The following is a 12668-nucleotide window of genomic DNA, read 5'->3' as shown; positions in this document are numbered from 1 at the left end:
ATATTAGTTACTAATGTGATTAGTAACCCAATAACCTAGGAATCACATTGAAGATGTGATTGATTACATGAATCTACCTAACAAATGAGACTAGCTTGTTGAGTAAACTCAAGGTGAAATCTCAGGAGTTAGGATCCTAGCTCACTAAAGGATTTGTGAAATTCTTCGAATTAATATGGAGGGCTATTAATTTGGCAAAATAGTGGAAACAATTTAAAATGAATTAAAAGACCTATAGTTTTAGATTGATGTACTTTAAAACAAATGAATAATGTACGTTTACTCTTTCTCACTCTCAGGTTAAATTAAAACACTCCTAAAATCATGACTAAAACCAATCTGCAAAATATACTTACTGATAACAAGTTGACGGTTCAAACTTCACCGACTGGTATCGCAACCTCAAAATCGTTTTGAAGTTCGATAAGATAGGGTATGTACTTGATACACCGATACCCCCTAACCCGATGGATGATGCTCCCTACGAAGAGATTTATGCTTACCTGAAGCATAAGGCTGATGACGATCACGCGGGATGCATCATACTTGCATCAATGACACCGGAATTGAAAAGGCAACATGAGGAGATGGATGCCTATTCCATGGTCGCGCACCTGAAAGAGTTGTTTGGGAATCAAACTCGGTGCGAACGCTACGAGATAACAAAGCAGTTATATAGATGCAAGGTGTAGGAGGGCACATCTGTAATGACAAATTGTGTCAAGATGATTGGCCTTATTACCAAGTTTTCTAGTATTGGAGATGCGATAGATCATGAACTAAGTGTAGACTTACTTCTTCAATCCCTCCCCGAGAGTTATTCACAGTTCATCATGAACTACCAGGTGAATGGCTTGCAAACCTCTCTTGAAGAGCTTGCAAATATGCTCGAGACAGTCAAGCCCAATATGAAAGAAAACAAGGGAATACCAGCCCTTGCTATTGAAGGATCACAGAAGAGGAAAGGGAACCTTCCCAATCCTAACTATCCTAAGAAGGGCAAGGGAGCCATGCTCACCGAAATAAAGGGGAAGGAAGTGAAGAAGCCCAAAGGAGAGTGCCACTTTTGTGGTGAAGACGTGCATTGGAAAAGAAACTGTTTGGTATACCTAGCCTCCCTCAAGAAGGGAAAAGCCGGGACTTCAACATCTGATATGTTTTATATTGAAATAAATACAATTTCACTATCTGAATCTTGGGTATTAGATACCGGATGTGGATCTCATATTTGTATGAATATTCAGGGACTCAGACGGACTAAGGAATTGAAAAAGGGAAGCATAAACTTGCGAGTAGGAAATGGAGCAAGAGTTGCCGCCCTCGCTGTTGGAGATTATGTTTTGAGTTTGCCCTCTGGGCTTGTATTAGAATTAGGGAACTGTTTGTATGTTCCAGAAATGTCCAGAAACATTATTTCTATTAGCCGTCTTGTTGACGACGATTTTCATATTTCAATAAAAGACAAACATTTCGAGTTTTATAGAGATGGGATTTTCTATTTTTCAGGAATATCAGAAAATGGGATTTATGTGCTAGATGATAAAATTTCTGTATTCGCAATTGATACCAAAAGACATAAGCTAGATAATTCGACTTACTTGTGGCATTGTCGTTTAGGCCATATAAACAAAAGACGCATGCTTAAGCTACATCAAGATGGGCTTATAGATTCAATTGATTCTGAATCATTGGAAACATGCGAAGCATGTTTAAAAGGTGAAATTACAAAGACACCCTTTAGCAATAAAGGTGAGCGTGTATCAGACACTCTAGGATTAATACATTCAGATGTATGCGGTCCTATGTCAGTCCAAGCAAGAGGAGGATTCAGATACTTCATAAGCTTCATAGACGACCATACTAGGTATGGTTATGTTTACTTGATGAAGCACAAGTCCGAAGCTTTTGAGAAATTCAAATGCTTCAAGAATGAAGTAGAAAATCAATTAGGAAAGAAAATAAAGATACTTCGATCTGATCGAGGTGGTGAATATCTTTCAGATGATTTTTTGAATTATCTAACTGAATGTGGAATATGCTCACAATGGACACCTCCCTATACACCACAACATAATGGTGTATCCGAAAGGAGGAACCGTACCTTACTAGATATGGTACGATCTATGATGAGCATAGCATTACTTCCAAAGACATTCTAGGGCTATGCCTTAGAAACTGCCCTCTTCACCCTAAATCGAGTACCAACTAAATCCGCTAGTTCCACACCATATGAATTGTTCGTTGGTAAGAAACCCACATTTTCATTCATGAGAGTATGGGGTTGTTCAGCATTTGTCAAACGTGTATCGTCAGACAAACTAGATTCTAAATCTGATAAATTTTTCTTCGTTGGATACCCTAAGGAAACTATGGGGTATTACTTCTATCATCCAGATGATCAGAAAGTAATAGTATCCAAGCACGCAACCTTCTTGGAGAAAGACTTTCTCGAAGAAACAGAAAAGGGAAGAATGATTGAACTTGATGAAGTTCAAGAAGAAGAAACACCGACTGAAACAACAGAGGCGGTTGAGGAACCCGAAGCAGTCCCATTGGATGAGACTCAAGTGCCACCTATTCATAGATCACAAAGAGTTCGTGAACTCCCAATTAGATATGGTTTTCTAGTGGGAGATGATGATGAGGTTCCCGTGTTAGACGATGAACCCGAAAACTACGAAGAGGCTCTTACCAGTCCAGATTCTAAAGCATGGCTCGAGGCCATGGATTCTGAAATGGATTCCATGTACACCAACCAAGTGTGGACTTTGGTTGATCCACCCGAAGGGATAAAACCCATTGGGTGCAGGTGGATCTTCAAGAAGAAGACTGGCATGGATGGAAATGTTAGTACCTACAAAGCTAGGTTAGTAGCGAAAGGATATCGTCAGAAGCAAGGAATTGATTATGACGAAACTTTCTCTCCTGTAGCCATGTCCAAATCAATCAGAATAATGCTTGCTATTGCCACTCACTACGATTACGAGATTTGGCAAATGGATGTGAAAACAGCTTTCCTAAACGGAAACCTGCTTGAGGATGTATATATGATGCAGCCTGAAGGTTTCATATCAAAGGATGCAAACAAGGTTTGCAAACTACAGAGATCCATTTATGGACTCAAGCAAGCATCGAGAAGCTGGAACAAGCGTTTTGACGAAACCATAAAACAATTTGGTTTCGAACAAAATTGCGAAGAAGCTTGCATTTACAAGAAAGCAAGTGGGAGCTCAGTTGCATTTCTAATATTATATGTGGACGATATATTATTGATGGGAAATGATATAGCTCTACTACAGTCGGTGAAAGTATGGTTATCAGGTAACTTCTCCATGAAAGACCTTGGTGAAGCAGCTTATATACTTGGTATAAAGATCTACAGAGATAGATCAAGAAGACTGCTTGGTCTTTCACAAGCTACATACATTGAAAAGGTGCTAAAGCGGTTTAGCATGCTTGAATCGAAACGAGGTAACTTACCCATGGTACATGGAGTAAAGTTAAGCAATCATCAATGTCCTAAAATCGAAGATGATAAGAAACGCATGGCTGTAATCCCGTACGCCAGCGCAATCGGTTCGATTATGTATGTTTGCTTTGCACTAGACCTGACGTAGCGTTCACGTTGAGTATAACGAGTCGTTATCAAGGTAATCCGGGAGACGAGCATTGGAATGCCGTCAAGAACATTCTTAAGTACTTGAGAAGGACTAAAGACATGTTCCTAGTGTACGGAGAAGGGGATCTGAAAATAGAGGGATTTTTAGATGCCAGTCATCTCACAGATGAGAACGATTTTATATCCCAATCAGGATACCTGTTTATCTTGAATGGGGGCGCGATCAGTTGGAAGAGTTCCAAGCAGGGAAGCGTAGCTTTCTCTACGATCGAGTCAGAGTACATCGCTGCTGCGGAAGCAGCAAAGGAAGCGGTTTGGATTAAGAAGTTCATTACAGAACTTGGTGTGGTGCCTGGCATTGTAAATCTCATTACTCTGTACTGTGATAACAATGGAGCCATTGCACAAGCAAAGGAACCACGGTCTCATAATGCATCCAAGCATTACCTAAAGCGATACCACATTGTAAGAGAGATTGTGGCAAGAGGAGATGTGAGAATAGAAAGAGCACCTACTGAGGACAACGTTGCAGATCCGTTGACAAAGCCCTTAGCCCAGAAAGTACATGATCGTCATCTAAGTTCTACTGGGATAAGTTGTAGAAACAATTGGCTTTAGTCCAAGTGGGAGTATGTTGGGGTTTAGTGTCCTATAGACAATTGTTCTAGGATATGAACTAAATGTAAATGAAGTGTTCTTTATATCATTTGTTTTAATAAGATATGGTTTCATAACTATATAAAGGCAACCTCTTTTAAGAACTAAATAAGTCTAGTAAAAGGAAATCCCTAAGTTTGTTTAAAGTGATTATAAAGTGTTCATACAAGCATGAAGTGAGACAAAACTTTATAATAAACTAATAAACTTAAAACCACCCCAAGTCAAGTAGTATGTTTAGCAACAGGATTGACATATCACTGTTGAGACTTGCATGTAACAATGTCTTCTGTCGAGACAGAGAACTGATCTCACAAGCTTCAGATATACAGATATCTGGACAGTTACATGGATCCGATGAAAGGGAGTTCATTAGGATTGGGGACCCGACTTGAGATAACAGGATGGGTAGATTTATCCTTGTCACCTGTTCATCTCATTGGTATTAATAGGTATAAGTAATCCTCAGACTCAAAGGAATGTTAATTAGTGATTCTGAATTATGGAATGTGATGCTTTGATCCTGTTGTAACACGATCCATAACAGAGATGACTCTGGAGTGTGAACAGCAGACGTTGGTATCACAGGAAGCAATTGCAGGATAGTTATACATTGGATTGAGCATTTGTCACTCCCGATAAATGGGAGATACGTCCAAGGATCGCTTGTGGAAGACTTGACTCTAAATCCTTGCAAGGTGATAGCTTAAGACTTGAAATGCAGATTTCACTTAATCTATCTAATTGGAGTTAACTCAGCCTGTACAAGTAAAACAAACGTCTCGCTATATGTGACTTGACATTATCCATAGTCATAAGATTCAGTTCAAGGATGTAGTTGATAAAGGATCGAATTATACTGTAACTAATACGGAAAGGTCAACGATAGAATCAACCTGTCTTCTTATAGCTCTGGGGGAATGTTTCGGATTTGCTAATCACATTTCGCGTACTCATTCCGTTATGAAAAGATTAAATATAATTCTGAGAAAATTAATTTAATAGTTGCATATGGCTAGAAGCAATAAGAACCTAATGGGTCACATATAAGACTTGGAGCCCAAAAGAGAAACAGATGTTAATTGATTGATGGAAGCCCAACTGAGTCCACTATGGCCCAATACTTAAGGGGGGCGATTTTTATGTATGTAAAATACATAAAGAAATTAATTTGATTTTAAACAATCCTAATTAGATTATGATTGTGAATTAAATTAATTAAAGGATAAATAAGTTAGGAGGTTTAATGAGATTAAATTGCTCCTATTATTAGCCTAAAAGGTTATTATTATTATCTTTATATTTAGATATAATTATAGATAATAAATAAGAATTATATTCCGAATTAAATTCTTATTCAGTAACCTAATTCTATCTAACTAGGGTTTAGATACAAGAGAGTATATATAACCCCTTATATGTAAATTTCGGCTAAGGCCATAGTCTACCGAAGAGAGAGAATTTCGACCCCCTGTTGAGGACGAGATCATTCACCGCTTCCTTCCGTTTCAATTGATTATTAATCTCTTTCTCTATTCCTTGATCTTGTGTTGATTAATTAGACGCAATCTATTCTTGATTGCTTTCATACGGTTGAATTCTAACTTGGTTTTGAATTGTGTTTTTGTCTTGTGCTCGGGAACTCGAAGTAAGAGTTGTGGGCACTTCGATTGCAACGGTAGATAGAACATCAAAAGGTATTTCCTTCTATCCCTCTTTATATGAAATAACGATTAACGGATCTTGGGTTAATGGAAAAAGGTTAAAATTTTTATATTTTCGCTGCCAAACGTTTGCCTATTTTCCTTCACGCATTCCTTTGTGTCACCTTTATTTATGTCTGATGTAATGTGGGAGTCGAAATTGATGCTTGAATGTTTAATTGTTAGCATGCCTATTGGAGAATCTTTAGTATGTACACATGAGTGTCAAGCCTTGGTAGACTGTTGTAGGAAGAAAGTTAATCTGTTATTAGCTAATGGGGAAAAATATGTGTTTGAAGGCGAGAGAGGTGTACATAGAAATATAGTCTCTGTTATGATAGCTTTGAAAATGTTAAGGAAGGGGTGTGAATCTTTCTTAGCATATGTGATAGATAGCAGGGAAAAACCTCCTAAATTAGAAGATGTGCCAATTGTGAATGAATATCCAGATGTGTTCCCAAATGAGATACCAGGGTTACCACCAGAAAGAGAAGTAGAATTTGCAATTGACTTACAACCGGGTACTGCTCCTATATCCCTAGCACCATATAGAATGGCACCGGCAGAAATGAAAGAATTAAAAATACAGTTGCAAAAGTTGTTAGATAAGGGATATATACGACCTAGTGTATCACCCTGGGGAGCTTCAGTGTTGTTTGTGAAGAAAAAGGATGGAACAATGCGGTTGTGTATAGATTACCGTCAGTTGAATAAGGTTACAATCCGTAACAAGTATCCGTTGCCTAGAATCGATGATTTGTTTGATCAGCTACAAGGGGCAACAATATTTTCAAAAATTGATCTGAGAACCGGATATCATCAGTTAAAGATCAGAGAAGGAGATGTTCAGAAAACAGATTTCAGAACTCGATATGGGCATTATGAGTTTTTGGTAATGCCATTCGGGTTAACTAATGCACATGCTGCATTTATGGATCTGATGAACCGAATATTTAAACCTTACTTAGATACATTTGTAATTGTGTTTATTGATGATATTTGTGTACTCTAAGAGTAAGGAAGACCATAATAAGCATTTGAGGACAGTTTTGCAGATTCTGAGAGAGAAGCACTAGTGGAAAAATGACCATTTGCATCGGCCATTTAGGGCCATTTGCATCGGCCATTGGCCGATGCAAAAGCCCTCGATGCAAATGGTTATAGCATTTGCGTCGGCCCTTTAAAAGGACCGATGCAAATGCATCTTATTTGCATCGGCCCTTTAAATGGGCCGATGCAATTGATGTTGCATTTGCATCGGTCCTGTAAAGGGGCCGATACAAATGATGTAGCATTTGCATCACATTTTTAAAGGGCCGACGCAAATGTTGTAGCATTTGCATCACACTTTTTAAAGGACCGATGCAAATGACTTTTTTCTGACAGAATTTGTGACGGATTTTTGTAAATAGTATATTTAAATTTGGATTGAATGGAGCTCTATACAAACAATAATATTATCAACTTACAAGAAACATAAAGATTTAAATTTTTGACAGAAGCACATGAACCATATTCTGAAATTGACAAAAATGCCTAAAATAGGAATATCTTAGAAATAGTATGTCAATACAAATCACAAACTGACATTAAAAAATACCCTTAAAAATAGTCCACAAAACCAAAAGTTAAATGTTGTTCTTATCCCAAGAATTCCAAAAATAGAGAGATAAAAAAGACATAATATTAAGTCCAATATTGGCGGCAACACCATCGATGTCTCTTCATCCTGCACAGAGAAGCAAGGCATATTGAGCTGCTCATATCAACTGAAAACCAGACAAGTAACAGTTGTTTCACTAATCCAATGAAATGCAATAAACAAACACCAAGATTCGAATCATTATTAAAAGAAACAATTAAATGAACTCACTTGTTTTTTATCCTTAGACAGCATTGCGCCAGTGGAAAGAGGAGATATAGTTCGTTCGGGCAACGGTGACACGGGAGATGATGTTGTATGGAAAATTGCAGAATCATGAGACCTCAATTTGTCCTCAGAAATGGGAAACACTACTCCATGCCCTGATGCATTATCAAAAGAGAAGCGAATGCTGCCACTCTCGCTGTGCCTTTTGCTATTAAGACACCTATCCCCAATATCACCTGCCTCTGAAACACTTTTACTTTCAATATCATCATCTATTTGAAAAGATGCAGCTCAAACATAATATTTCCATGAACACTTGTATTATTTCCATGAACACTTGTATTAATATTGGAACTTCATATTGTTTCCGTCTTAATGTAAATATGGGGTTGCTAATACCACTTTTAAATAGTTGATGGAATAAATAGGTCGTCCCGTAAATTCACGGGACAAAATAACCAAAATTGACAAGTTCAAGAGGTTGTGTATGGTTTAAGTCTATAACTATTTTTAACTTTTTAATTTTTTTAGGGAAAAGTACAAAAATAAACCTTGTGGTTACACCTGTTTTCGAAAACACTCACGTGGTTTAAAAGTTTACAAAATGGTACCTTGAGGTTCATTCCGTTAGCAAACACATACCAAATTGACTAACGATGTTAAAAGTCAAAAGGAAAAGAGTTTCCTTGGTCCTTTTATTTATTTATTTTATAAATTAAACCCCCTTATTATCTAATTATCACAAACAAACTCTAATCTAAAAAATAAATATCAATTATACCATCTTCTACCTTTCTTTTAATTTTTTTTTCTTTGTCTATTGGGTGGAGAAGATAGCTGCGGCGGCGGAGCAACGCCAGTTGTAATATGATAGAAAGGATAAAATTCCCATCTAAACCAACAACTTTGTTTCTGAACATAACCTCCTGCCTTCCCGTCGAACTTACTTCGGTAGTAACTCACCACTTGCCGGAGGCAATAGCTACAATTACTCGCCGACAAATCAAGCAAACACTGCATCAGTAAATATATTTTCCGATCATCTGAATCTGAAATTGAATAATTCGCTTCCCCTATCGCAAACTTAATCACCGTTTTCCTCGAAGCTTTTTCTGCAACTTCTTCTATCAAACCATTCCAAATTTTGTAAAACTGCGTCCTATTATCCAAATCGAGGTCCTGCAAATCCTCTGGATCTCTCGTCGGTTCCAGCTCCATAATTCCGTAGATTCCGACTGCAATTGCTTCTTTCTGGTTTGGACAGCGACTTGTAATCGCACCAATTAAATCATTCATCACCTCGTTACAATGTTGTCCTGCGAAATCAGCTTGGCAAAACGAATGACCGTATACTTGATCGGGACCTTGGCCGACGGAGCTGCTGAAGAATAAACCGGTAGCGTTTCCGGTGTTTCTAAGGATACGATAGAGGAGGCGAAATAGGTTATCAGAGTAAGTGCTATCGCAAGTGAAGTTTGCTGTGTTGTTGCATTCGTAAACTGACTGGGCACTAGCAAGCCTAGTCAACAAATGGATAGATAAGATGATTTGGGAAATTGAATTCATGTTAGCCATTTCTAATTCATGGATAGAGAGGAAGAAGATGGTGTAATTGATTTTTATTTTTTATTTTGGGTTTAGTTTGTGATAGTTAAATAATAAAAGGGGGTTTAATTTATAAAATAAATAAATATAAGGACCAAATTAATTATTTTCCCTTTGACTTTTAACACCGTTAGTCAATTTGGTATGTGTTTGCTAACGGAATGAACCTAAAGGTAACATTTTGCAAACTTTTATACCACATGAGTGTTTAAGTATATATATATATAGATTGAAAGGGGAATTTGTCAGTGAGTTTAAAGTACCCAAATCTGAAGATTCAAAGCTAGACAAGTATCAGTTTGAGTGGCTTTACACAAATGGATTATTGGGTATAACATTCACCTTTGGCCTTATTTATACTGCCTTAAAGAGCAGAAAGGTAAGATCATGGTGGTATGACACAGGTTTGTTAATTTGGTTCCACTGAAAGACTCCATACACACAACCATCCAATATTAGCACTACCTTTGGTTTCGAGTAGATGCTGGTGGAGCTTAGGAGGTGCAAACAAGGAACCAAATTGACAGGGATTATTTTAGATCAGTCCTTAATGGAATGCAAAATACATGACATAAGACTAATTTCTTACTGACTTTTAAAATTTCGAGGAATTACCTCGACAAACAATTCTGAACTTTTAGCTCCTTCACTTGTTGAAGCTCCATAAGAATCTTCCTAGCCAATTTGTAGCTCCTTCACTTGTTGAAGCTAACCATTAACCTTCTCTTCTATTTGCAGTCAAATTTGCCGATTAAACAAAAGCGATACCTCCTGGAGAAAAGAAGCTGAAATCTGAAAAAGAAGAATCAAATTGATTAAAACTAAATAATGAACAGCTTTGGTAGGATGAGAAGAAAAGAGAGAATCAAGTTAGATTAATCCGACTCTGTAATCGACGGTGCAGGTTTTGGAATCGGAAGGAACTCCATTTTTGTTTATCATTTTTTTTTGGGGAAATGAAAAAGAACAGAGGAAGAGGAAGAAGAAGAAGGGATGGAACAGAAAACAACGGAAGCTTAACCGGAGCTCCCGAAGTTCATCATCGATGGTAGGCGGAGGCAGGGATTTGAGAAAGAAAGATGAGAAGGCCGGCTGCAAACGAGCCAGAGTAACCCTAGAATACAAATTTATACTGAAGTTTTATAATTCATAAATTGACCCTAATAAATTACAAAATACCCTCTTACTGTTTTATTAAATTTCTAAATTTATACTAACAGTATTTGCATCGGTCTCTTACAAAGGACCGATGCAAATAGTTTAATGGATATTTGCATCGGTCCGTTAAAAATGACCGATGCAAATAATGTAGTTATTTGCGTCGGTTTTGTTAAGGGACCGATGCAAATGTATCTTTTGCATCGGCCCCAAATAAAGGGCCGATGCAAATGTATCTTTTGCATCGGTCTCAAATAAAGGGCCGATGCAAATGGACTTTTTGCATCGCACTTTATAAAGGCTGATGCAAATATGTTGATGCAAATGGTCATTTTTCTACTAATGAAGCAGTTGTATGCCAAATTTAGTAAATGTGAGTTTTGGCTTGATGAAATTATGTTCTTGGGGCATGTGGTATCAGCTAAGGGAATTCTAGTGGATCCTAAGAAAGTTGAAGCTGTAGCTAACTGGAAAGCACCGTCGAATGTACATGAAGTGCGCAGTTTTCTAGGGTTAGCAGGTATTACAAAAGGTTTGTGAATGGATTCTCACTTATAGCTTCTCCAATGACGCAGTTGCTGAGAAAGGGAGTAAAATTCAAGTGGACACCCGAGTGTCAGAACAGTTTTGATACTTTGAAGTCAAGACTTATTAGTGCTCCAGTGTTGACACTACCTGTAGTGGGTGAAGAGTATACAATATATAGTGATGCTTCAAGGCAAGGTCTTGGAATTGTGTTGATGCAGAATGATAAAGTAATTGCTTATGCATCACGACAATTAAGACCACATGAATTGAATTACCCGACACATGATCTTGAATTAGCTGCTGTTGTGTTTGCTTTGAAGATTTGGAGACACTATCTTTATGGTGAGAAATGTCGCATTTTCACTGATCACAAGAGTTTGAAGTACATAATGAGTCAGAAGGAATTAAATTTGAGTTAGAGAAGATGGATTGAGCTACTGAAAGATTATGATCTGACAATTGAATATCATCCTGATAAAGCTAATGTTGTAGCTAATGCTTTGAGTCGCAAGAATGTTGGAAGTTTGAGTTGTTAAATTGTGAAAATGAAGGAGTGTTATGTGCAATGTTGAAGTGAGACCAATTCTTAAGGATAGAATCAGAGAAGCTCAGAGTCAAGATAAGTTCTTGGAGCGGATTAAAGATGAAGTTGTGCAAGGAAAGTGTATTGATTACAAGATTTCAATAGATGGTATGCTAATGTTTGGAGATAGAATGTGTTCCAAATATTAGTGATATTAAGAAGGAGATATTAGAAGAAGCTCATGATTCGCAATGCACCCCTGGGAGTACAAAGATGTACAGAAACCTTCGTGATCATTTTTGGTGAAAAGGGAAGTCAAAGCCGAACATCAACGACCTGCTGGTACTTTGCAACCGCTTCCTATTCCGGAATGGAAGTGGGAGCACATTACAATGGACTTTATCTGTGGATTGCCTCGTACACAACATGGTAATGATGCTATATGGGTAATTGTAGATAGATACTGAACAGGGTACTATTCGTTGCAATAAAATCGAAACTGATATTTCTGTTGAAGATGGAATTCGACGTAGAGACGTTCTCAAATACTTTGGGACCACCGTAATTGGCATGGTACAACACCTTCCCCTTCTTGGGATGTAAATTGTTTGATTTAGGAGAGAAAATATAATAGTCATTCCAAAATTTAGAAAATCTGTGATTTAGAAAGATGTGAAGTTGTTTCTTCTTTTTGTCACAGCAAGCATTAAGTGGAGGACCCTTTACACTGTAGTAAAGGTAATTCAAATTCTGATGCGTTATTCCATCAAAAAATAAAATTCTTTTTATGAGTGTGGCAATGATATACATTATGTAGTGAATCCTTCCTTGTGTTCTTTTGTCATGCTTCCACTTTCTTCGCAGGAAAAGCCTGAGCTTGTTCCATCCATACTGACCCTTGCACTAAATGATGCTATGACTTACGATAAGGTCAGAACCAAAAAATATACAAATAACAAATCCAATGTCCGTAAATTATATAATTTCAATATATTGAAAGATCTT

The 12668-nt window shown here is 37.4% G+C and overlaps 1 protein-coding gene across 4 annotated transcripts; it reads right to left on the bottom strand.

The window, feature by feature from the left end:
• Positions 1 to 7479: 7479 nt before the first annotated feature.
• Positions 7480 to 10567, bottom strand: LOC136209958 (uncharacterized). 4 transcript variants are annotated; one of them, XR_010677739.1, is made up of 4 exons: positions 10340 to 10565; positions 10070 to 10246; positions 7853 to 8091; positions 7480 to 7708 (listed from the first exon to the last, which is right to left on the bottom strand). XR_010677739.1 is itself a non-coding variant. In XM_066001597.1 (3 exons), the coding sequence occupies exons 1-3, from the start codon at positions 10117 to 10119 to the stop codon at positions 7740 to 7742; spliced, it is 306 nt and encodes a 101-aa protein (XP_065857669.1). In that variant the 5' UTR covers positions 10120 to 10567; the 3' UTR covers positions 7480 to 7739. The 4 variants fall into 4 exon arrangements, 1 of the variants encoding a protein (XP_065857669.1); XR_010677740.1 differs by having other exon boundaries at positions 7853 to 8085; positions 10070 to 10566; XR_010677738.1 differs by having other exon boundaries at positions 10070 to 10565.
• Between the last annotated feature and the right edge of the window lie 2101 nt (positions 10568 to 12668).

Source organism: Euphorbia lathyris, chromosome 10 (genome assembly GCF_963576675.1).
Source record: "Euphorbia lathyris chromosome 10, ddEupLath1.1, whole genome shotgun sequence".
Lineage (NCBI taxonomy): Eukaryota > Viridiplantae > Streptophyta > Magnoliopsida > Malpighiales > Euphorbiaceae > Euphorbia > Euphorbia lathyris.
Note: the sequence above shows the minus strand (reverse complement) of the source record. Positions and strands in the feature narration are given on the sequence as shown.

What these genes read in the sequence shown, in the direction of transcription:
- LOC136209958 (XM_066001597.1), bottom strand. Translation starts at nt 10,119, where the DNA reads ATGGAGCTTCAACAAGTGAAGGAGCTAAAAGTTCAGAATTGTTTGTCG. An exon ending in GTTCAGAATTGTTTGTCGAG is followed by an intron (nt 8,100 to 10,069) that starts GTAATTCCTCGA and finishes TGAAAGTAAAAG; the next exon opens with TGTTTCAGAGGCAGGTGATA.